The 24,641-nt window shown below is 38.8% G+C and overlaps 1 protein-coding gene across 2 annotated transcripts in view; it reads left to right on the top strand.

Annotated features, from left to right (window-relative positions):
• The window catches only part of LOC122811896 (proto-oncogene tyrosine-protein kinase LCK-like), a 1,092,777-nt gene that overhangs the window by 960,843 nt on the left and 107,293 nt on the right, over positions 1 to 24,641 (top strand). For both annotated transcript variants that reach the window (XM_044084047.1, XM_044084056.1), the window contains one exon: positions 10,119 to 10,250. In XM_044084047.1, coding sequence (XP_043939982.1) covers positions 10,119 to 10,250 — 132 coding nt within the window. The remainder of the gene's footprint in view (positions 1 to 10,118; positions 10,251 to 24,641) is intronic.

Below are 24,641 nucleotides of genomic sequence, written 5' to 3'. Positions count from 1 at the left end.
AATAATTATCTGTACCAAACTAGTTTGCACCTCTTCCATATGAAGAGGGGAATCATTATGGTAGCATTGTTGCCTCACAGCAAGAGGTTCTTTGGTTTGATTCTCGGCTGGAGTACCTTTCGTGCTGAGTCTGCATGTCCTCCCTGCATTTGTGTATTTGTGTGGGTTTCCTCCAAGTGCTCTGTTTTTCTCCATATTACAAAGACATGCATTTATAGAGTTTCTACCAGGGCCTCTGCTGAAAATTGGCTTCATTCCTAGTCAGACTGTCCTGGTTAATAAATGTTAAATAAAAAAAAAATAATAATAATAATAAATTAAGTAGGCTAACTAATGAGGACACTAAATTCTTGTCTGAGGTGGAAGATTTGAAAAACATGTTTTTGTTAGAGGATATTCTGGAGTTTTAGTGGATAATATTAATAAAGAAGTGGTTGAACTGACAAGCCCACTGCACCTCCCCGCTAATTATATATACTAAGTCAGAGATCATATTACAATGGGGAAAGGGTACATTTCCTTTTCCTCACTGTACCACAACCTATATCTAAAAGTCCTCTACCTCCAAAACATGCCAGAATGACGAAACAGAATTCGGTAATGTGGAGTTTGCAAAAGTTTTTTTCATTAAACTGCACTTTCACTGATGTGAGTTCTGTTATTTAGTATTCAAACAAGTGTACTTTTGATGCAAGAAAGTAGACCGATATATATATATATATATTTTTTTTCATGCAATGATGTGATGAGGATCAAGAAATCAAAGTTCTAAAATATTTATGGTTCAGTTTTTATATTTTATATTCTTTTTTTATACATGTTTTTAACAACAATATTTTAAGTTAAAGTTTATTTAATGCTGCATTGTATAAAATGGGTTAAATTATGCAGAATGGACTAATTGTTTGCAAGGCTGATTGCTTAAATGGACAACCAATGGGAACTTTTTAGCTAGTTAGTATTTGTGTATTTATACAGAGTGAAATAAATGTTTTAAGTTTTTTTTTTTTATTCTGATGAAGTTCCCATTTGAGGAACCAAAACACTTCATTTTTTATTTTTTTTAATGAGTATGGATAATTCACCTCGTAGACCCTCATTTTATGTGTTATAACTGTTGGATTATTAATTTATTTTTAATGCATTTCATAGGTTCATAGGTTCATAGATGTGTACTAGGCTAATGTCCCTGGAGTCTTTAAGCCTAGCCCATAGAAGTGCCCTGGCATTGTGCCATCTGACCTTAGTTCCCAGTGCCTGTATCAAGTAGAGCCACTGGAGTGATCCCCACGGTAAACATTCTAGCATCCATCCACTCATCAAGATTTCTCTTGAAGAGGGACAGTAGGTGTTCTGCTTGACATGTATGGGAAGTCTATTCCAGAGCATGGGCAGTCTCTGGGTGAGGAACCTGTCCCTCCAGCATGTTCTCTTGATTGTGGTAATGAGGTTGAGGTCTCTGGAGCGTGTGGTGTGGAGAGATTGGGATTTCTTTAGATGTAGTATTTCTAACAGAGCTGGGTCAGACATGTCTTTGCAAGTCAAGCAGAGATCGCCTATAAGTAGGCGATATGAGACAGAGAATAGCTGGAGTCTTTTGAGTCTATCCATGTAGGATATGTGTTTAATGCCTAGCATCCTCTTCGTGAGGTAATTCTGTGACCACTCCAGCTGTTGCAGGTGTCTAGTGAGGTACATGCCAAGTGTGGCATTATACTCAATAACTGGTCTAATAAGGGAAGAGTAGAGAGAGATGATGATCTCTTTCTTTCTGGATGCAAAACCCTTGGTAATGAGATGTGTCACATACAAGGACTTTCTGACCACAATGGTGATGTGGTGATTGAAGGAAAGGTTGCTGTCAACCTGTATCCCCAGATCTCTTATAATGTCTTCAGTGTTCAGTGGGCTTCCATCAATGTGGTAATTAGTGGGAACTGTGTTTTTACCAAAGGGGATGACAATGCTTTTTTTTTGGCATTAACCTTAAGGCCATGGTTTTAACACCAGTCATTGGTGTGAGTGAGGCCTTTCTGTAGGACGTCTGCATCACTTGGGGAGTTAATAATGGCTCCCAGCTTGCAGTTGTCTGTGAACTTGGTCAGCCAGAGTCCCATTGTGTTGGCCTGCACTTCTGAGAAGTAGATACTGAACAGGAGAGGACCCAGTACTGATCCCTGTGGGACTCCCCTCGTGACTGGTCAGCAGTCTTACTTGGAGTCCGATACTTTCACACTGTGTGTTCTATCTGTGAGCCAATTTGAAACTCACCTAGTGATATAGGGTTTGATGCCTAGTTTGGTGAGTTTATCAATAATTCCAGCATGAGGAATGGTATCAGAAATCTTAGCCATATCAAGGTAGGCTGTATGCACTGCCTTACCTTCATCCGCAGCCCTGGTGACTGACTCAAAGATGTTAACCAGGTTGAGCAGGCATGATCTCCCTTTCACAAAGCCAAATTGGGTGGGGTCTATAGTTTGGAGATTTTCTATATCTTTGTTAATCAGGTCCATGATGATGCGCTCCAAAGCTTTACATATCAGACTCATCAGGCTAATGGGGTGTTAATTCCCAGGGTCTGTAGTCGTTACCCTTTTTGAAGAGGCATGACTGTAGCAGTGTGTCATTTGGTAGGGAAAAAGCCTGAATTGAGGCTGTGACTGAACAGGGCACACAGATGTGGTGCCAGTTTGCTTTGTAGTTCATGTAGAACACAGCCAGGGATATTATTGGGTCCCATGGAAGCTGTATTCTTGGCCTTGGCAATGCAGTTTTAACCTGTGCTGCAGTAATGCTGGGTGCCTGGCATTCTTCCGGTACTGTGATTGGTTCTTTGGGGGGAAGAGAGGGGTAAAGTTGGCACTGAATCTGTCTGTCAGTATGTGGGCAATACCTGTTGGCTCAGTATAGGAGGTACCATTGTGCAGTAACTCAGAGCAAATCTGAGTTTTGTTTGGATTTCACTTGTACTATCTACACCATTTCACCTCTTTTAGGCTTTTTTGCATGATGGTGTGCATCACGCCCCAAATCACAGTAATGGCAGCAATGTGTTTACATGTATTTAAAAGTATTAGATACAGTGGCAATGTATATACCTGTATTTGAACCCAGTGCCATCTGGCCTCAACAAGGAATGTATCAATGCATTAACACGTGCTGGCACAGAGTCAGTTAAGCAGAAATTGTATTTCATAGACTCAGTAGTAAGGTGTCAGACTTTAGAAATGTGGCTCACATTTGTGCATTGCTTACCTATGCACAAACATGTATCTCACATGCATATACATTTTGCTAACCATCGCACAATTCTGCTGCTTGCAGTGCTATGGAAATGTTCATATTATGCTGTATTACTGCTGTATGCTGTATTACTGCTGTTTATTGTATATTCCCTGTGTATGACATGAAATTACATGTGCAAGCATTATAAACTGAGGGCCCTATTTAAGAATATGTCACATATTTACAATAAAAGCATCTGTTGCCCCCCCCCAAGCATTGCAACCTTGGTGTTTCAGTACTTTTTCCATAAATATATCAACCATAGTACAAAATGTAATATCAAATTTTGTGTGATATGTAATGAACATCAATCTGGTAATATGCAGAGCTAAAACTATTGACCTATATGCCTAAAAAGACTTATTTGAAGGCTAGGAGAGGAATCAGCATGGACCATATCCACACGGACATAGGTGACCTTCAACACACTTGACCATACCAATATTGTTTTTCTCAAGGGTAGATCTTGCTTATTGAATCTTCTGGACCTCTTGGATACTGACCCCATAGACCTGTATGAGGGATAACAGGACATAATGCCTATGTTGACTTATCCAAGGCCTTTGACACTATCCCCCATTCATGTGTCATAGTGAAGTTCTCCCATGTGGAAATTAATCCATACAGTAGTACATGCTAGGCACCTGGCTCACTGACATAACACACAATCTCAGGGTTGGGGTCTACACCTCCCCCACCAGTAGGCAAGTACCATTAGAATACCAAAAGTATCTGTGCTGGGCTCTCAACTGTTTGCATACTACTTCCCCTGAAGTGCAGGTAATGGTAGATGGCCTGTAGTTTACCAGGTTTGTAGATGACTGGTAACTGGATGAAATAATAGAGCCCCCCAGTGATGGTAAGATATCACAGAAGGGGCTGCCACACACAAATGATTGGTGGAAAAATCACGGACTGACCCTTAAAGCATACAATGGCTCATTGTCCCCTTTGGCAATGAAGTACCCCTGCTAATTATGATGCATGTAGCACCCTTGTAAGCTCAAGCACAGTGTTGTGAGACTTGGGAACACATATTGTTAGCAAGCTACACTTTTGTCACTATGTGTCCACAGTGGTGACACACACATTCTGCATGCACACATCATAGATTTGGACATCACATCCAAGACCAGGGTGGTCATACCTCAGCTGTACTCTACCCTTATCAGATCTATAATTGAGTTAAATGCCCCCATTTGTCTGTACATCACCAGACACCTGAAGCAATTGGAGAAAATACAGGTTTCTGCATGGGAGACTCCAGGGCCTCTAAACATATATGGAAAGACTGACATACATGTCACTGTAGTCAGTATCATGCATCCTGCTGAAAGGTAACCTATGCCTTCCCTACAGAGCAGTCTCAGACCGTACCTTTCTGGAAATGATGGACATCTGTACATCAAATGGAACAGGGATAACTTGCCCCAGGGCTATCAACTTAGAATGTGACATACACAGAACATGCTGGGGAGATATATCCCCAGTGACACACACTCCTCTGTAATAGGCTCCCACTGCATGTGAAGCAGTGCTCCTCAGTGACCCAGTTCAAGGGCAACTTTGACTACTGGATGGGATTGGTGATTCTAAAGTCACCTATGGGTGCCACCTATGTCTCTCATGGACAGGGCCATTTGGTGCTACTTACAACATTGCTCTGCTAAAAATGACCATCCAACTATGCTCAATAAGGGTACAAGTGTTCTTACATAACTTGGTCCTGGGGCCATTAGACTAGTAGCCCCCTATGAATTTATGAAGCAGTGAGCCTATCAGGCCTCCAACCCTCTTCTCTTCCACATGGCCTGCTGATATCATCTTTTATAAGTTGACCTGTACTCCTCTATAAATCAGACTTGTGCTATGGCACTTGCATAAAATACTATGTGCTGTAGTCTGTGTACTTAGGTAGGGGCTGTGTTCTCACTGCAATCGTGTGCGTGTGTGTGTGTGTGTGTGTGTGTGTGTGTGTGTGTGTGTATGTGTGTGTGTGTGTGTGTGTGTGTGTGTGTGTGTGTGTCTGCATAGCCAGAACAGCAGATGTAAGTATCTTACAGTTACTGCTCCAATGCCATGGCTTGCCAATATTTTGATACTTGCACATGCTTACACATCCATTTCATGCAGGCCTTCCACCCGCTTGTCTCCCACATGGCGTGCTGATGTCATCTACTATAATTTAACCTGCAGTTTTGCATAAATCAGACTTGTGCTGTGGCACTTGCGTAAATGTACTTAGACTAGTAGGGGTTCTGTTCTCTCTGCAGCCAACTTGGTGTGTGTGTGTGTGTGTGTGCGTGTGTGCGTGTGTGTGTGTGTGTGTGTGTGTGTGTGTGTGTGTGTGTGTGTGTGTGCGTGTGTGTGTGTGTGTGTGTGTGTGTGTGTGTGTGTGTGTGTAAGTGTGACATTATAGAGAGCATTTTATACCAGCATGTAGGATGCTGTTATCTTCTCCTCAACAGACACTGCAGTCATTAGCTCTAAACTGTTGTCTGACACCACTCCAAGTCAGACTTGTACCATAGTGCTTGCATAAAATGTTGTAACATACTGTGTTCTGTGTACTTAGATAGGTAGGTATTCTGTTCTTACTACAGTTAATTGTGTGTGTGTGTGTGTGTGTGTGTGTGTGTGTGTGTGTGTGTGTGTGTGTGTGTGTGTGTGTGAGAGAGCTCTTGCTTGACATTACAAAGAGCATTTTACACCAGCATGTGGGACACTGTTGCTATGATATTCAACAGACTGTACTGATGTCAGAATTTTGCATATGCAGTACTCCTACCAGGGCAGGGTCAGACATTAGCCTGGATGACAGGCAGATGTCACCTCATTCTATACCAGACAGATTACAGTGATATGGCTTTAGCTCTATTCACATACATCATGGCATGATTTGTAGGCCCTGTGTTATCTTGCTGAGAAAGCCCTGTGGTCCTTCCAGCTGCTGCATTGTCTGTTGAGGTACATGCAAAAGAAAGCAGTATACAATAGTACGGTTCTGATGTGGTTTGACTACAGTGATGTCATACAATCCTAAGATCTGCATATGATGGCATGATTTACTATGTGCAAAACAAAGGCTTCTAGTACCATTATGGACACTTGCTGGTCGAAGTTCAGACTGCTATCTACATGTGTTCCTACTGTTGGCATCAGTTGGTGTCAGCATAGCAGGGCTTTCGTCAGTGCTGTGATTAACATGCAATTCCATTTGTCATATGGACAACATAAATAATACACATTTCTGCATTAAGTTGTACATCGTGTACCTTTGTCCCCTTTATTTGTCTGCATTAGTTCCTCTTGTAGTATGTTATCATCATTGGTGGACTCAATAATTGCACCTGATATGCAAGAAGCAGCGAACTTGGTGAGGAAATGGCCACATACTTCAGCCTGAACTATTGAGAAATAGAGTCCAAACAATGAAGTGCCAAGCACAAATCCCCGGGGTTTGCCAGTAGTGACAACTGTACTGGTACAGGTTGATTCACCAGCTTTCACAGTATGTGTTCTGTCAGTGACCCAGTTGGTTATCCATCTGATGTAAGGGTTAATGCCCAGCTTAAGGGTTTTCTCAATGATACCTGCATGACGAATTGTGTCAAAACCGTAGGCCAGATCACGATAGGCAGTATGAATTGTCTTAGCTTCATCCATGCCTATCATATGGAAGCAATATCCTGTGACATCACAGATCACCTATGGCATGACTCACACATACAGCTTTCTCGTATGGTAGAATACACACTTTAACACACCCTCCACATGGGATATATTCCCATATAAGAGCATACATTAACATGCATCCATCTGAGTAGACAGGACAGCATCTGATGTATACATCTATAGAGACATCCTGACTCTTCACTACTATGAGCTGGACCAAAATGTGATCATGGACCTCTTCTACATTTATACTAGTCATATTCTGGCTTTATGCAACAGACCTGTGTGAGTTGATGATGCTACATCATGTCTGTTACATCTGATAGATGGCTTCAAATATATCAGTGAGGGCATGCATGATGACAACAGTATGATCTTGTAGAAATTGACCAGATCAAGGCATTTGACACAAATCCACATTGAGGTATTCATGCAGCACTGTCATATGTGGCCATAAGCAGCTGTATCCTCAAATATGTAAAGCAGTGTAGCACATACGTGGCATCTCACTATGGTGAGATGTGTGACCTGACCAGTGATCAAGTCTGTACATCAGGGCTGTCTGCTAGGTCCTTTCCTGTCCATTAGTTAAGTGATGGACATCACTGATGACATACACATGCTGTGTCTACACAGCTGTCTGAAGTAATGCAATCATTGACTCCAGCTGTGATATTAGTATAATGCAGACAGTAGCAACATATATGCACTGCTGCCACAGGCATGGCACCACCTACATTGATGAGACACATGGGGGCATTTGTTAATTCAGAAAACAAACACACCACCCACGTATAATGTGGACATCAGGCCAGTAGGTATGTGACCCATGTGCTGGAATGATGGTAAGTGGTACATCCAGCAGCATGTGGCCACAGTGTTGACTACTCTTTTTGAATGTAATACTAAGTACTAGGTATGAGAAGGACATCCACATCAGACGCCATAATACTTTCATGGTTCCCAGCCTTCATCACAGCAATAACTGTGTACAATACACCCTTCTTCTTATACCTGTTGACACAACTTCCAGTAATGTGTAATGGAAGTATACCGCCTATATCAAGTGAGCTGTCACATTACTTATTGGCCATACCTAAGTATTCCTTCTGTGGAATATACATGACTGTCTGATGGTGTGGAACAACAAACAAGTTGTTACACCAGATGCATGTGTGCTACTTGTTCTGCTTATACACACACTATATGCATAGGTGTTTGACAATATTAATAGCATGCATATCATTCATGACACTGTATATATGCCATGCACACAAGACAACTAGCCTGTATTGCCCATACCGTTGCATGCAGGTATAGCAGTGTCCCTCCCAACACCTGTAACAGATGTTACAGTGCCAGGAAAGTGTGCCTGGTTACCCTCATAGAGTGTGGATGTATCAAAATAGATGTCCAAGTGTGTGTGTGTGTGTGTGTGTGTGTGTGTGTGTGTGTGTGTGTGTGTGTGTGTGTGTGTGTATGCAGACTCATCTGTTATCACTGTAAATCGCATATGTTATGTCAGAGACAAGGGATTACTGGTGTAATTATTCTAATATTGTCTATAATTGTGGTTGGTTCTTGTAATGTTTTCCATCAGCCTTTACCTGTGTCACCTTGCTGGAGACCTCTACTGAGAGTGCCCTCATATTCAGGCATATCAGTTTGCACAGCTTCACAATATGCACACTACTTCAATTGTATGTCAGATCCCTGCTAAATATCCTCTGCATTATCTCACCTTGTGTGACAGGCACATAAAATACATTTTCACTGTACAGTTTGTACTTTACCATATAGGTATGTGAATGGTGTTGCTGCTACAACCATCTGCCATTGACATGCCACCCTTTACTGTACAGCAGGTAATTTCACCTGTCCTCTTTCCCTGTGTTCATTCCTACCATTCAGGTGTATGTCCATATTCAATACACACACTTCCCCTTAGTTTTCATTTTGCATGTCACTTCATGTCCCATTACAGATCGTGTACAGAGCTTCTGTATACAGTAACAGGAATGGGATATCACAATACTCTACACTGCAGGTACAGGACCATATACTTTGCATTCATGCCTCTCAACTGTCCAGATATTCCAAGGATGTCCATTTGTTTTCCTTATCAAATGCATGGCTTTCTGCCATATCACTGGGATGATCTCAGGACTGATGTCAGTCAGTATTACATACATTTAAGGTCATACTTCTCAGCTGTACTGATTTGTGCAAAATGTCCACTGTCTCATATTTTTGATCTTTTCCTCATGACATTTTGGTTTTCTGGTAAATCATTGGCATGTCATTGCAGATTGAGGTCAGAAACTAATGGCAGACATTTGAGTTTCAAACATAAGGCTCTTCAGAAAGGTCATGGTACTGTGCAGCCTATTATTCCTTCAAGCTTCTAAGTTTGGAAGACCAATATTGACATTCTGTCCCTAGTTTTTGACCTTTGTCCCCTCATTATTTATGGCTTTGTGTAGATGTCTTGCTCTAATAGGTTAAGAGAGTTTCATTCTAACATGTTTCTTTCTTACATGTATGTCAAATATGTCCCTTTTTCTGGTTATTTGTCCCCTCATTACTTTGGCCTTTGTGCAGATGTGTTCCAGTAACAGAGTGACAGCTATCTGTGAAGCCCTGGTGATCATTGTGGCATTCCAAGCAAATCTGAGCACCGTAGGTGCTCTTCTTTCAACAGCAGTGGGATCTGCATTTGCTTACAAGGTTTCATGGCAGCAACACTGTTGTGAGGCACAAAACCTAGCTTAGGCACGCCATGTGGGATTAATATGCATTGCATGCCTGGGGTGTATTTGTTAGTTCACTGTTCATCAGTATATTTACATTTTGGGCTGCCTTTGGTCCAGGGCATACCTGAAAAGGGCCATTGCATCAACTGATATACCTGGTTAACAAATAGATAAATAATCGAAAAAATAAATAAATAAAATTGTTTTGCTGTGAAAAAAATCTGCATTTACAGTTTTGAACAAAGCCTTATTCAATAAACTATGTCCTGGAAATTTTAATGGTCTGCTTTAGTCAAAGCTCAAGGTCAGTATAACAAAATGGCTGATAGACCAACCACACCTATGTCACTATAAATGCTTATATATGGGAACTTGACATATTTCATCCTTTTTATTTTACAGATTTAAAACTTCCAGTTAAATGGACTGCACCTGAAGTAATCAATTATAGTACTTTCACAAAAAAATCAGATGTTTGGTCATTTGGAATTCTGCTGACTGAACTTGTTACATATGGAAATACACCTTATCCAGGTATGTGTCTACATTCAGGAGCCAGGCTTCAAAGTCATTTGAGGTTCAGAAACTGTATGTTGATCACATTAGGGTTTGCTTCCAACTTTGTCATGGAGAAGCAAAGTGCTTGTGAATCTCATAAATCCTGTCCTTGGTGTCTAAATTATTGTTTGCTTGTATTTGATTACTGGGGTAGAGCATTGATCTGTACAGATCTTTTTAGACTTTAGCCAAGTAGTGCTTGTTAGTACGAATCTCCAAATATTTAATTTATACTAATGTAGGACATCAACATATATGACGTATTTGTTTTCTAGTACATATCCATGGTTGTGTGAAGTTTTCAAGGTCATGGTTTACAGCCAGTGACAGTTTTCTGGTACATATCCATGGATGCATGGAGTTTTTAAGGTCAAGATTTACAGTCAGTGATGGAGTCTGCAGATATGATCTGTTCCCACACTAGTACTTTTGTCAATGAACCACACTATAGTGTCATGCATATGCTCAAAAACAGCTGTCTTTTTCTTTACAAAATGCCTGTAGTACCTTCCTATATCCAGATTAACAGTATGTTTTCAGAATATGATATTTGATGTAATGCAATATGTGAGGTTAGGCAAAGAAACAAGTATTAACATAACACAAACATACTGTTATAAAACCAAACTTTCCATTGTTTTAAATTTCACCTTTGGAAAGGAATTAGATGTCAAATGCTCTTAAACTTAACCATACTATTACAAACTTTGTCTTTACAACATTCATATAACAAACCACAGTCTTGAATTAAATGAAAAAGTAAATGTTTCATTAATTCTTCATATTTTTGTCCAGAAAGTAGGATATGTTTATTTTAAGGTGCATTATTGGGGTACAGAGAGGATCCTGGTCATCTGCTCTATAAAAGGTGGCTCTGGATTTCAAGCCCACAGGTGCTAGTCTGGAACCTAGTCCCCTTAAATTTTATGATGCACTGCTTCCCAACTTATACAATCTATAACTTTCATAAAAGAAAGAAAAAATGATACAGATATCTATTACTGATTTGTTTATTAATTTATTTGCTACATGTCCTTCTATTGCCTACTGATTGCAATCATATTTCTTCAGTCCAGACCCAAAGTGCAGTTGTCATCTAGTCAATCATTATGGGATTTTTTGTTGTTGCTGTAAGCCCAGCACTTCCATGTATGTTTCTACATACACCCAAATGGTACGTATGGAACAAATGGGACAAGTATGTGTCAGTCAGTCACACAAGTGGCATACCCTTCAGTAGTCCAGCCTCCCTCATCAGCCATCTCATTCTGGTAGGTTCCTTGTCTCCAGTAGAGATAGATTGATGACATCCATATCAAGACATTTTCTCTGCTCCCACCCCCAGGAAAAGATGATCAGTCTTGGTTTCATTACTCTTCTACCTTTTCTGGGGTCAGGGATCTACTAATCTAGGCCAAGGAGCCAGTAACTGACTATAGCTTTAGTAAGGCAGCTGAAGCTCAGTACCAGTGTCAGGCAGGAGGTTTAAAAAATGGTCTGAGGTTATGCTACATTGCAGAAAAAGCTTAGTAAAGGGCCTGCAATCTTAACAGATCTCTGTTTTTTCCCAGAGGTGCTGCCTGTCTGCCATAAGAGTGGGGGGTCACAGACTTTCAGACTAATAAATGTTATGTATAGTTGAAGTAAAAGCAGGGTTAGGGACCTCAAGCTGATAAAATGTGTCTGGGATAAAGACCTGGTGCAGAAAAAAAATCTGACTTACTGTGAACAGAAGCTCTAATGAAGGGTTTCGAAAGATCTTTATTTTCTGCCACCTCATATTGCCTCGGTCACAGTCATTTAGGCTAGTATGATGGGCAGCAGTAACAGAGGGACCATGCTGCCTGCCTTCATAGGAATATAAGATCATGTCTGATAATTCAGCACAGAGCATTGTGACTATGAGTAGCTGATAAGCTTAATCCTTTAGTGCTGGGTTTGATCCCTATAGGTTGCATTTGCAAGCTGTGTAACTGAAATCTTTAGTTACTTTGTGCTCTCAGGTTACCCTTAAAAAGTGAAATTTATACTCATTGAGAATACCTGGTTAGGTAATTACTAAATAAATAAAGAAACATAAGATAGATGGCAATAAAGACAATGTGTCAGAATCAAAATTCATGGTTCAGTAAAATGTGGTATAACATTTTTCACTAGCTAGCTCTGTCAGGATCAAGTGTATGCTGGATACTGAACAAGGAACACGTTTTCTGTGATCATATTAGAACACAGAGGAAATATCCAGTGTTTACCTGTGTCTTACATGTGATAACAGGTATGCCTTGAGTGAGGTGTGAGGGGGTGACATAAGGAAATGCCAATCAGTAGCAAGTTGAATACTATAAATGTAGCAGTTTATTATTATTATTATTATTAGTAGTAGTATTATTAGTATTATTATTATTATTATCAGCATCATTATTATTATTTTTGTTTTGCTTCTCAATATAAAAATAGAGAACGCACCAGATCAGAGATTGGCACAGGGTGCCAGAATTGGTAATTACAGCTCACCATTAACTACAGAATCTAAGAGCATCTTATATGTACATAGTTTTCAGTAATCATGTTTTTGAAAAGAAGCGTGTGTGTTGGCTTCCTGGTAGACAGACAGAGAGATAAAGCTTTAAACTATGACCTTAATGACCTGGGTATGGTAGCAGCCCATGTTGTAAAGGCCAGCCTAGGAAGACAGGGTAAGTAGTCAAAAACTTGTACTCCTTCCTTGGTGAGAATTTGTGGAGATCCTGTTTCAGGACTTAGACTTAATGGTTGCAAAGAATAAGATTCTAAGGCTGCTGTTTTTTTGAAAGATCAAGGAAAGGAGGCTGTCAGGGTGGCAAAGGGCAATGTGCATATGTGATCACCAGCATGAAGCAGCATGAACGCAAGCATATCTGTGTGACATGTAATGAAATGCAGACATAATCATCAGCGTGAAGCAGCATGGACACAAGCATATCTGTGTGACATGTAATGAAATGCAGTCATAATCATCAGCGTGAAGTAGCATGGACACAAGCATATCTGGGTGGCATGTAATGAAATGCACACATAAGCAGAGCATACTTGTCAGCCTGGAAACATCAAAAATCTGGACAAAGTCCCATGAAAAATAGGCACAAATAATTATGTAACTCTGCCTACTACGGTGGAGTTGTGGGATACCAACTTTCAAACGCAAACTGAGGAACAGACAAACAAAATATTGCCCAAATGTGTAGCAATGTTGTTTACTGTGAAGGAGAAGATGATGAAACTTAGGATTTAGTTTTTGTTGATCTGCAGTATGTGGGTTTTGTGGTAAAAGTAAGGCATGTAATGGTAAGCAATATTCTGATCTTAGCAAGGACCTTCAAAAGTCATTCTCCATGGCCTAGTTATCAGTGGTGTAGTTAGAGTTTGTGCCGCTTGGGTTGCCTTTGTGTTTACTGCCCTTCCTCCCTCACAAACTCATGGTTGAATGTGCCCCCCCCCATACATAGCCCTACCCGCTACAGCCATTCCCATCTCCTATTACTTGGCTATTTCACCCCATTTACCATAAACACTGTAATGGGTATACTGCTTTACTTCTACAATGATTATCTGGATATAATTTAAAACTTTTATTTTACATTTTATAGCACAAACACTAATAGACATCTGCTAAGCAAAACTATACAGTCTCACAATGAAAACAAACTTAGCATTAAAACTTCTTAGCCCTTGAAAGTAAACTCACATTCATTGAAACAACATTAAAACTCACATTCAAAGAAAATGCATCTGGCCAGTGGCAGATAAAGATTACTTTTGGGTTGTTCTCAAATCATAGATAACCCCCCTGCACACGAAGCATACGTGTGTTCTTTGATACACCTTCATGATTGTATTAAATTATATTCCTTGTGCAATACAACACACTTGTTAGAGCTTGTTTTAATTGATTGTTTTGAACATTTTTCCAGTAAGCAATGAAATTAAATGCATGAACCAATAATGACAAAATGACCCAATTCAGAACATTTCCATCATAAAAGTCTACTCAAACTTGTACAATCCACCAGTATCAGTAAATATTCACAATCTCTGCAGAAGTAAAAGTTATCTAAATAATTCCACATTCAAGAGATCTGTAACTAATGAAGAGGATGCTGCAAGCAAACAACTTTAAATTTCATTGTTTCATCTACAAATAAAGTGCCTGTTGCCCTTGAGAAATAAATTGTCTGTTACTTTAAAAAATGATAAGCTAGTAATATTGCAGTAGGGAATGGATGGCAAACTGATTACAGGTTCATAGTTACTAGGTATCTCCTCCAAAGAGGACATTTCCAGGACTGCAGCATCCATCCCATTTAAATGTACAACACAGTACAGTATCATTAATCCATCTATATATTGTGGGAGTAGAACCCACAGCCTTCTGCATCAAAAGCAAGCATTCTACCTGTTGTGCTGCTAATACAAACAGACTTAGTAGAAACAGCACTAAACTTCTCACCTACTGAAGAACTATGCAGCACAAGAAATGTAGAAAAAGCCAAAATTTATTGGGGTGTAGGCCCAAAACCAGGGATACATTTTAAACATTGCTTGTATAATCTTAGAAAAGTTGCTAGTATAAAATTATTTGTGTTACCATGTACTTCCTGGAAGATAGGAAGACTGAAACTTAAATGGCTTATCATTATTTAGTGAATTCAGCTTTCACTAATTTGCTAGAAAACTACAAATTTTAAGAGGAAAAGACCAAAAAGCCAAACATGAACACAAGTTTATAGGTTCATAGTTTGGTACTAGGCTATCGGCCCTAGGGCCTATACAAGCCTAGCCAAACAATTCCCCGGATATTTCTTACCACAATATTTACTTCCTTCAACCTCTGTCTAGCAGGGTGACTAACATGATCCCCAGGGTGAATTTCCCATCTCCCATCCAATTGTCAAGGTTCTCTTTGAAGAGGGCCGAGGAGGCACTCTGCTTGACATGTATGGGCAGTCTATTCCAGAGTCTGGGGAGTCTCTGGGTTAGGAGGCTATCCCTCCAGTATGTTTTGTTTATTGTGATGACAAGGTTTAAATCCCTGGAGCATGTGGCTCTGAGTGGTGGTGTAGATAAGGAATTCAAGCTCTTGCTTCTTGTATCTAAGGTACAGGGTTTGACCTGCGTACACTAACCACCGGGTATACTTACCTGGGGCATTACACACACACACACACACACACACACACACACACACACACACACACACACACACACAATGCAGCAATTGGCCAAATAAATGCACAAGAATGAACTAAATGCAGCACTTGGCCGAATAAATGGAGCACTTACTTGCACACAGTATCCACACACAGAGCCAGTTAAACAGTACAGAGTGCAGTTCTCACAAGAAGGAGCGGCCATGGACTTATATAAAGTTAAATAGTCCTTGGCCAATAAATGCACAAGAATGAACATAAACTAAATGCAGCAACAGAAATTACTTGCACACAGTATCTTGGTTGGCCAACAGATAAATAAAATAATGCAGAACAGTGGTTCTTGGTTGTTACAACAAATAACAGTTGTTTTTCAATTCTGTAAAATTTAAATTATGCAGCCCACCATCACTGTTATATTCCCTATTTCCTTCTGAGTCCAACAGGCAGTAGCTGATGTCATCTCATAAGCCCCTGTAGGCTGCTGATGACATCAGCCAATGGTTTAAAGTGGTAATACAAAAAAAAAAATCTGAAAATTTCAGAATTTAAGAGAGCCGCTCAGGAATTCGTGGCACACCAATATTTTCCCCTCAAAACTGATAAATGTAGAGGAATTTGGTACAGTTGAGAGGTCTGAATCAGAGTGAAGCAGCATGGGCACAAGCATAACTGGGTGGCATGTAATGAAATGCACACATAATCCTCAGCATAAAGCAGCATGGGCACAAGCATAACTGGGTGGCATGTAATGAAATGCGCACATAGGTAGAGCATACCACTCAACCTGGAAACATCAAAAAGTCCCATGAAAAATAGGTACAGATCTGTACACTGATTAACATAAAATTTGCATACATAATTATGTAACGCTGCCTACTCCAATGGAGTTGTGGGATACCAACTTTCAAGCACAAACTGAGGAACAGACAAACAAAACATTGCCCAAATGTGTAGCAGTGATGTTCACTGTGAAGGGAGAAGATGAACCTTAGGATTTATTTTTGGTGACTTGCAGTATGTGGGTTTTGTGGTAAAAGTAAGGCATGTAATGGTAAGCAATATTGTGCCGCTAGGGTTGTCTTTGTGTTTGCTTCCCTTCCCTCCTCACAAAATCATGGCCGAATGTGCTTTCCCATACACAGCCCTACTCCCTGCAGCCATTCCAATATCCTATTACTTGGCTATTTCACTCCATGTACCATAAATACTGTAACAGGCATACTGCTTTACTTCTACAATAATTATATGGATATCATTTAAAACTTTTATTTTACATTTTATAGCACAAACACTAACAGACATATGCTAAGCAAAACAATACAGTTTCGCAATGAAAACAAACTTAGCATTAAAACTTCTCTGCCCTTAAAAGTAAACTCACATTCATTGAAACAGCATTGAAGCTCACATTCAAAGAAAATACATCTGGCCAGTGGCAGATAAAGATTACCTTTGGGTTGTTCTCAAATCATAGATACCCCCCCTACACATGAAACATACATGTGTTCTTTGATGCACCTTCATGATTGTATTAAATTATATTCTTTGTACAATACAATACACTTGTTAGAGCTTGTTTTAAATTTATTGTTTTGAACATTTTTCCAGTAAGCAATGAAAAAAATGCATGAACCAATAATGACAAAACGACCCAATTCAGAACATTTCCATCATAAAAGTCTACTCAAACTTGTACAATCCACCAGTATCAGTAAATATTCACAATCTCTGCAGAAGTAAAAGTCATCTAAATAATTCCACATTCAAGAGATCTGTAACTAATGAAGAGGATGCTGTTAGCAAACAACTTTAAATTTCATTATTTCATCTACAAATAAAGTGCCTGTTGCCCTTGAGAAATAAATTGTCTGTTACTTTAAAAAATGATAAGCTAGTAATATTGCAATAGGGAATGGATTGCAAACTGATAACAGGTTCATAGTTAGTAGATATCTCCTCCAAACAGGACATTCTCAGGACTGCATCATCCACCCCCTTTAAATGTACAAGACAATACAGTACAGTATCAGCAATCCATCTATATATTGTGGGAGTAGAACCCACAGCCTTCTGTATCAAAAGCAAGCATTCTACCTGTTGTGCTGCTAACACAAACAGCATATCTGGATGGTATGTAATGAAATGCACACATAATCATCAGTGTGAAGCAGCATGGGCACAAGCATAACTGGGTGCCATGTAATGAAATGCACACATAGTCAGTGTAAAGCAGAATGTGCACAAGCATGTCTGGGTGGCAAGTAATGAAATGCACACGTAATCAGCATGCAGCAGTATGAGCACAAGCATATCTGGATGGCATGTAATGAAATACACACATAATCAGCATGAAGCAGAATGGACAGGAGCCAAGCAAGGTGCCCTAGGATGAAGTTCATGTATGGTAATCAAAAAAAAGTGCATGTAAGGTAAGAAAAATGGATGATTGTTTATATTAAGACACGCTGTCATACTTCATGCATGATTGGGTGGTACCAGTTAATTAACACCCAATGAGTACAGGGTAAGAAAAATACATGAAAACAGCTGAGCCACCAAGGATAACAACACAGCATTAATTAATTCTTGACCCTTCTGGCAGTGGTTACAACCAGCTAAGAAAGAAGAATAAAAAGATCAATGAGGCAGTGGAATAAGGAGGGAAGAAGTACCCAAAATTAATATAAAAGTGAAAAGACAAGGCACAGGCAAAAGTTAGGACAACATGTATATAGAAAATTTGAGCCTAAAAATAGACAAATCCAATAAAGAAACAGGTGTTCCACTGCGAATGAACATCCTTATGCACAACATGACATGAATAAAAAATAACAATATAGTACAAAGAATGAAACCTGGCAACAATACAATTTAAACTTTTAATAGTAGTAAGGTTAGTGCTTTCACATCCAAAAAGTGGTGCTTCTTCAGACCATTTAAAGTGGAATACAATACAGCACTTAAATGCATTACTCAATTAAAATCAATTAACTCAGAAAACATCAACCTATCAGAACAAAATTATAAAAAGTGTGCATGCAGTCAAATGACCATAGCTAACAAATAAATGCATAGGTATAAAATACATAATAGATACATAATAGTGTATGTATATAATCATAACACAAAGCTAAACTTATCGTAAAGGGTGTGCTTTCAGATGCGGTTTTAACAGAACCTTACCATTTAAACCGGGGACTTTTTCTGCACATAATCTAATAATCCAGTTCACCTCATGTTCTTTAGTAATGTTATTAAAATCTCCCATTTGTAAACTCTCAGTCAAGCATTCAGTGACCATAAAAGTAAAATTATGTCCATCACCAAATTCAGTAATATGTTTAGCTAAGGACTTCTATCCACATCTCATTTAATTATAGCTGCTAAATGTTCTCTTATCCATTTACTCAAAGAGCGGTTAGTTTTCCTTATATCAAATGAATAGCATGCTCCACAAACAGTTCAGAAAATCACATTCTTAGTTGAACAGATAGCTGCAACATTAAACTTAAAAACTTTTTTTTCATAACAGGATGTAAAAAGCTATTACTAGTATTTAAAACATTGCAAAAATTACAGCCCTCACAGTTAACGGTACCTCTGGTTTCTAATGGAATATCTTGCCTACTTGAATTATAGCACAGAAGCTGCTTTAAATTTTTCTTATTCCTAAAATAAAAACATGGATGATCTCCAGCTATATCTTTTAATTTATCATCAGACATTAAAATAAATCACGTCTTTTTAATAAACAGAATAACAATATTGATGCCATTAGAATATTGTAATCCCAATGATGCCTAAAAAACATACAATATTTATTCATAAAACTGGTTATTGAAGAGAAAAGATTCCTACCAATGAATGAGAAGGAAAATACAGCAAGGGTGTTCATTTATTTTATGTTTTAACCAGGTAAGGCTCTTTGAGAACAAGAGCCTCGCAGAGGAGTGACTTGTGCGTTTGGTTGGTTGAGTGACTTGTTCAGTCTCATATAAGGCAGGCAGAGACTGTCTAAACAAAGCTCACCTATGGATGAACTAAGTTCTGAAGAATCTAATCCTTATGAACAAGAATGTTTTGAACTGGCTGAAAAATCCACAAACTTGATAATTCCAGGGATGCTTGTTTGTATCAGGATGCGTGTTCTGCTTTTAAATTGTATGAATTAATTTCAGCAGCATAAACAGCAATCATCTCCATATGGCTCCTGGCACCATCCCACCTACTTCTTGTCCATTTACCTGTAGACTGCTGCAGTAGCAATAGCATGGTTCCTGTTAAAATCCTAGAGCATGTTATTATCCCTTTCTTCCCTGTAACTTGTTTACGTTTGTACCATCAGTGCCATAAACAGCCACATCCCACCCTACAACCTACCTTGTTCTCTTTTTCAGCTAAGATCTCACTGTGGCCCTCTGTTCTTTGGATTTATTGGTGTGTTGGAATGTAGTACTGTCAGCAATGTCTAGGTCATTATTAACTGTAAACCTGCTTCTTTAATACTCAAATGTAGAGTCATTTCACACACAGATTTTTAAATCCTGGTGTCCTCCACACTTCCTTTCATCCCTGCTCTTTAGATCCCAGTTCCCCACTCCCTGCTCTTTGTATTTAATCTTATATCACTCCCTTGGGTTTCTAGGTCTATGTTGGGGGGGGGGGGGTAAGAGTAACTAACCCCTAAAACAAGATAGCTTTATATAGAAAAGTGGATGCAGTTTTGTGAAGAATACTAATCTCTTTTCCACTCCCGTGCATGGGCTGCATTGCCATTACCTTCACTTGAAATAATAAGATGCAAGGTCAGTGTATTTTTGGTGAAAAGGGAGAGGCCTCATAACTGTTTTCCTTAGATGCTTTGTATTAAAGTCCATGGTGTGCTACTGGTTTTGTGACCACTGGCCATATATCCTACCCCCCCCTGCAAAGTCAAACTGCTTCATAATCTACAAAACAATAATGTAAAAATCTTGATAGATTGAGGGTTTTTCTCACCTTCATCCTAACAACTGTCTCTCCTAATAACGTTCACATGAAATCCTTAACATGACTGGAAAAAAAAACATCTCAACACCATCCTTGCAGTTGTCTCTCCTAAAACACTTTATATGTGATCCAAAAAATGACTGGAAACATTTTATAAACAGAGTAGTTTCTAGTTCCTGAACAAAAACATTTCCTACATCAGGAAACAACCCTAAAACACAGATTCTGATTATAAGTATCCTTTCAACCATCATCAGCACCACTTTCACCCATGAAGATACAAATATACCTGCCAAATCCACTAACAAATCCCAAATAGATAACATGTCATTATCTCACAAACCAAAAAGAATATCCATTCATTATTTTGACTATGTGCTACAAAAACAGGATTTCTTTCAGAATGCAAACTGCTGTGGATCCCAATTCTCATTTTATACATCATAATATTTCACAAAGCTCCTCATTAGCACTCTTTAAGAAAAATCTTGATGATTGGATGGGAGATAGGAAATTCATCCCGGGGATCACTTCTGTGGTTCTGTTTGACAGGGGCACAGGAAAATAATTTTCTTGGGTGGCAAAAGCCAGGGTACTGTTTGGCTAGGCTTATATAGGCCTTAGGGTCAATAGCCTAGTACCTACCTATGAACCTATGAACCTAAGCTTCATCCTAACAAACCACTCTATCTTACTCAAAATGATAATCAGAACATTCTCATATTTAGCAGTCAAACAAAGACTAATTGTGTGTGCCCTTAGTCCAGGAAGAGAGAACAACATACTAAGATAACAACTTAATATTTCAGAGGACTTAGTGGAGAAAAGAATTTAGATAAAGACAGAACAAAATAAGGCTGATTGAGCCTTTTTGATATATTAGAAACATCATGAAACAACTACCAAACATCATGCCAAAAAGTCCAACTCCCTCATAAATGGGTGGGAGGTTGGCATAATGGTTAAGGTGTTTACCTTGCAGACACAAGGTACAGGGTTTGATTCTCACATGGGGTAACTGGCTAGGCTTAAAATGGCCCACAAGGGCAATTAGCCTAGTACTAATCTATGAACCTATGAACTTATGAAATCATTGCACGTAATATCCTTATAATAATTTGTGAACAATTCCAGAAATACCTGTGATATTCAAGGGTGTTAGCATCCCAAGTGTAAAATCCTAGATGTTTCCCCTCAAAAATGCAAGTGGCATCTATGATCTCTTCAGTAGAACCTTGTTCTGCATTAATGATAGTGGAAGAACTCTTACCTAGCACAGTTTGCTTGCTCAGATTGATAACTACATAGGAACAGAATTAAGTGTCTCTAGTTATCTAAATCCCATTTACCTACTCCATTCAAATCATGCATTTCAGTCAGAAGAGCAGACAAGTATGTCCTTTATCATAGTTTATAAATGGATTGACCAAAACCTCAAAATGGTCATTACAGATGTTTATACAATGTACATACATCTCATACATTCAAGGGTTAGTCTTCTTAAGAAATCACCAATAAAAGACTACAGTTTGTATGTTGAAAAAAAAACCTTAAAATAAATATCACCCAGTCTTTAAATCATAAATAACTTACATAGTTATATATCGATGCTTAACATTTTGTTGAATGTCAAGTGTACTGAATGGTGAATCAGTGTGTAAAAATGGTTGAAATCCTATTTAGCTGATGAACATGCATTTGTGGGATAGACAGACACAGTTCTATAATAAATAAGTACAATATAAGAACCTTTACCTGGTGACTGGTGTTACCTTTATATAGTCACTGCTGGTTTCATGTCTATTTTTGTGCTGAGAGTGATTTCCTGTATGTGGTAATTTCACTTGTCTCCACAGATGTGCAACCATGGGAATAGTACGCTAAAAAATATTTCTGAAGCATATAGCCTTTGCTTATTTAACTGTATGATGATTATTTATTTATTTATTTAGTTAGTTAGTTAGTTAATTAGTTAGTTAGTTAGTTTACTGGGAAACTGTGACTGAGCACAAGTCCCATTTTCAGTGGTGGCCCAGGGTGAAAAGCTCCACATAAAATAAATATTTACAATGTACAATAATAAATGTTACACATTTTAAGCATTACTTTGCAGGTAGCATTGTGACAAATAATAAAGACATTTATCATGTACTTCAGAAGATATATTTTGCATCAGTCAAACACATGTTAACATGTAATAGCTGGAGGTACAACAGCAATGATACTACACATAGGTTCAGTATATGCATGTTAACATTAATGAGAGAGAGAGAGGATGTTGCTAGAGCAGGAACAGAAAATAGAGAAAAGAGAAAGGTTTAAAGCAGAAATAATCAAGAAAAGGATAAGTAGAAAACGTTCTGGTACTGGAGAGGTTGAGATAACAGCAGATAGGTAAGGTAATGAGGTGGGTAAGGAAGTGGGGTATTAGTAGGAGAGGATTACTGATATAAGTTAATTGGAGGAGCAGTAATGGGGATGAAGGAGAAAGTGGCAGGGATACGAAAGCTGAAAGAGTCAGGGTTATAGACAGAAAGACTGGCAATGGAAAAGAAACAGAAAGAAATGTTGGTTTAGTCAAGATGGGAGCATAAGCATAGCCATGAGGATGTTAGGTGTTTTTTTTTAGGTTGTGTTTGAAATGTGTAGTAATATTGTCTTATTCTAGGATGGGTGGGATGGTGTTCTAGTGCTTTGCAACATAGGGTGAGTAAAGTGACGCACCTGAACTATTACAAGACTTGGTCCTGGTTAGGAGATGTTTGTTCTGTGTGCAGAGATTCCTGGGAGGGAAGTAGTGTTTGAGGATGTTTTGTAGTGATGAGATGTCAGGTTTGTCTATTATTTTGTAGGCACTAAACAGGTAGGATTTGGCAAGGTAATTAGGTAGTTTGAGTCAACGTAGGTGCTAGGCAGTGGCATAAATAGTTTGTTAAGTTGGATGCAAACTTAGCTATTTTATTCTAGCCAACCTATAGTTTATTTTTTAAGGAGATATGAAGGCTAGTCAGGTTGGATGCGGCATAGAGAAGTGAAGGGAAAAGACAAAATTTTGCTAAAGAATTCCTAGAGAAGATAATGAGAAAGAGTTTGTTTCTGTAGAGGAAGCCCAACTTTTGGAGAGTTTTCTTGACATCTAGAGTGTTGTATTGATCATGGTATCTTAACTGATAATAACTTAAACTATGAAGCAAAACTGTTCCAATCGAGGTATTATTTGCTGACATGATGTTGAAGGTTTGTTTCTGGGCAGACAGAGATTTGGGTAAAAACAGCATTATTTTTTTTTAGCATTTAAAAGTAGCTGGTAGTCATCTAGCCAGGCATCAGTTGAGAAAAAGCCATACTGGGCTATCTTGTAGAGTAGCAGTAGACTTGGTGCAGGGCATATAAACATGGCATCTTCAGTGTACTGTGTTGTGGAGGATTCTTTGTAATTTTTGTGAAGATTTTTAGTGAAAAAGTTGAATAGTAAAAGGCCTACAATAGATCTCTGAGGTATTCCAATAGAGACAGACAGAAAGTAGAGGAAATTTAATTTCCATTTTACATCCTGGAGCCTGTTGGTGAAATGGCTGTGCAGCCAGCTATGGGATGAATGGGAGAATAGTTCATTGAGCAGGTGCTGGTGTGAAGCTGTGTCAAATGCTTTTGGAATGTCTAAGAACAGGGATGGTACTAGATTGTCAGTATTTCTAATAGAGTTTTATGATTTTGGTAAAACTGAACAGAGCAGTAGTAGTGATGTGGTGAGGTTGGAAACCATGTTGAGTGTTAGAAAGGAAATTGTTTTTGTGAAGATGGGAAAGAAGTTGGGAATGAATGCATTTTTCAACTATTTTAGAGAGTGGAGACAGAATGGCTATTGCTCAGTAATTGAAGAGGTTGGTGGATGTTCCCCCATTATGTACATGTATACTCTGGGATTTTTTCCAGATGGCAGGGCCATAGCTTTCTGTAATTGATCGGTTTATGAGTGTAGATACAGGGTATGCTATTACATCTTCAGTGATTTTTAGGATATACTAGTGGCAGGTTGTCAACAACTGGTGTGGATATATTTTTTTAGTTTTAGGAGGTGTTTTTTTGATAGAATCACTAGATACTGGTTGGACAAAGGAAGGATTTTGGTGATGATTAGTAGTGTTTGGGATATTGAGGCTGGTGGGTGGTTTGTTATAAAGTAGGG

Source organism: Protopterus annectens, chromosome 1.part1 (genome assembly GCF_019279795.1).
Source record: "Protopterus annectens isolate FY-2018-M chromosome 1.part1, PAN1.0, whole genome shotgun sequence".
NCBI classification, from domain to species: Eukaryota; Metazoa; Chordata; order Ceratodontiformes; family Protopteridae; genus Protopterus; species Protopterus annectens.
The sequence above is the reverse complement of the archived record's forward strand: the minus strand, read 5'-3'. Positions and strand labels throughout refer to the sequence as shown.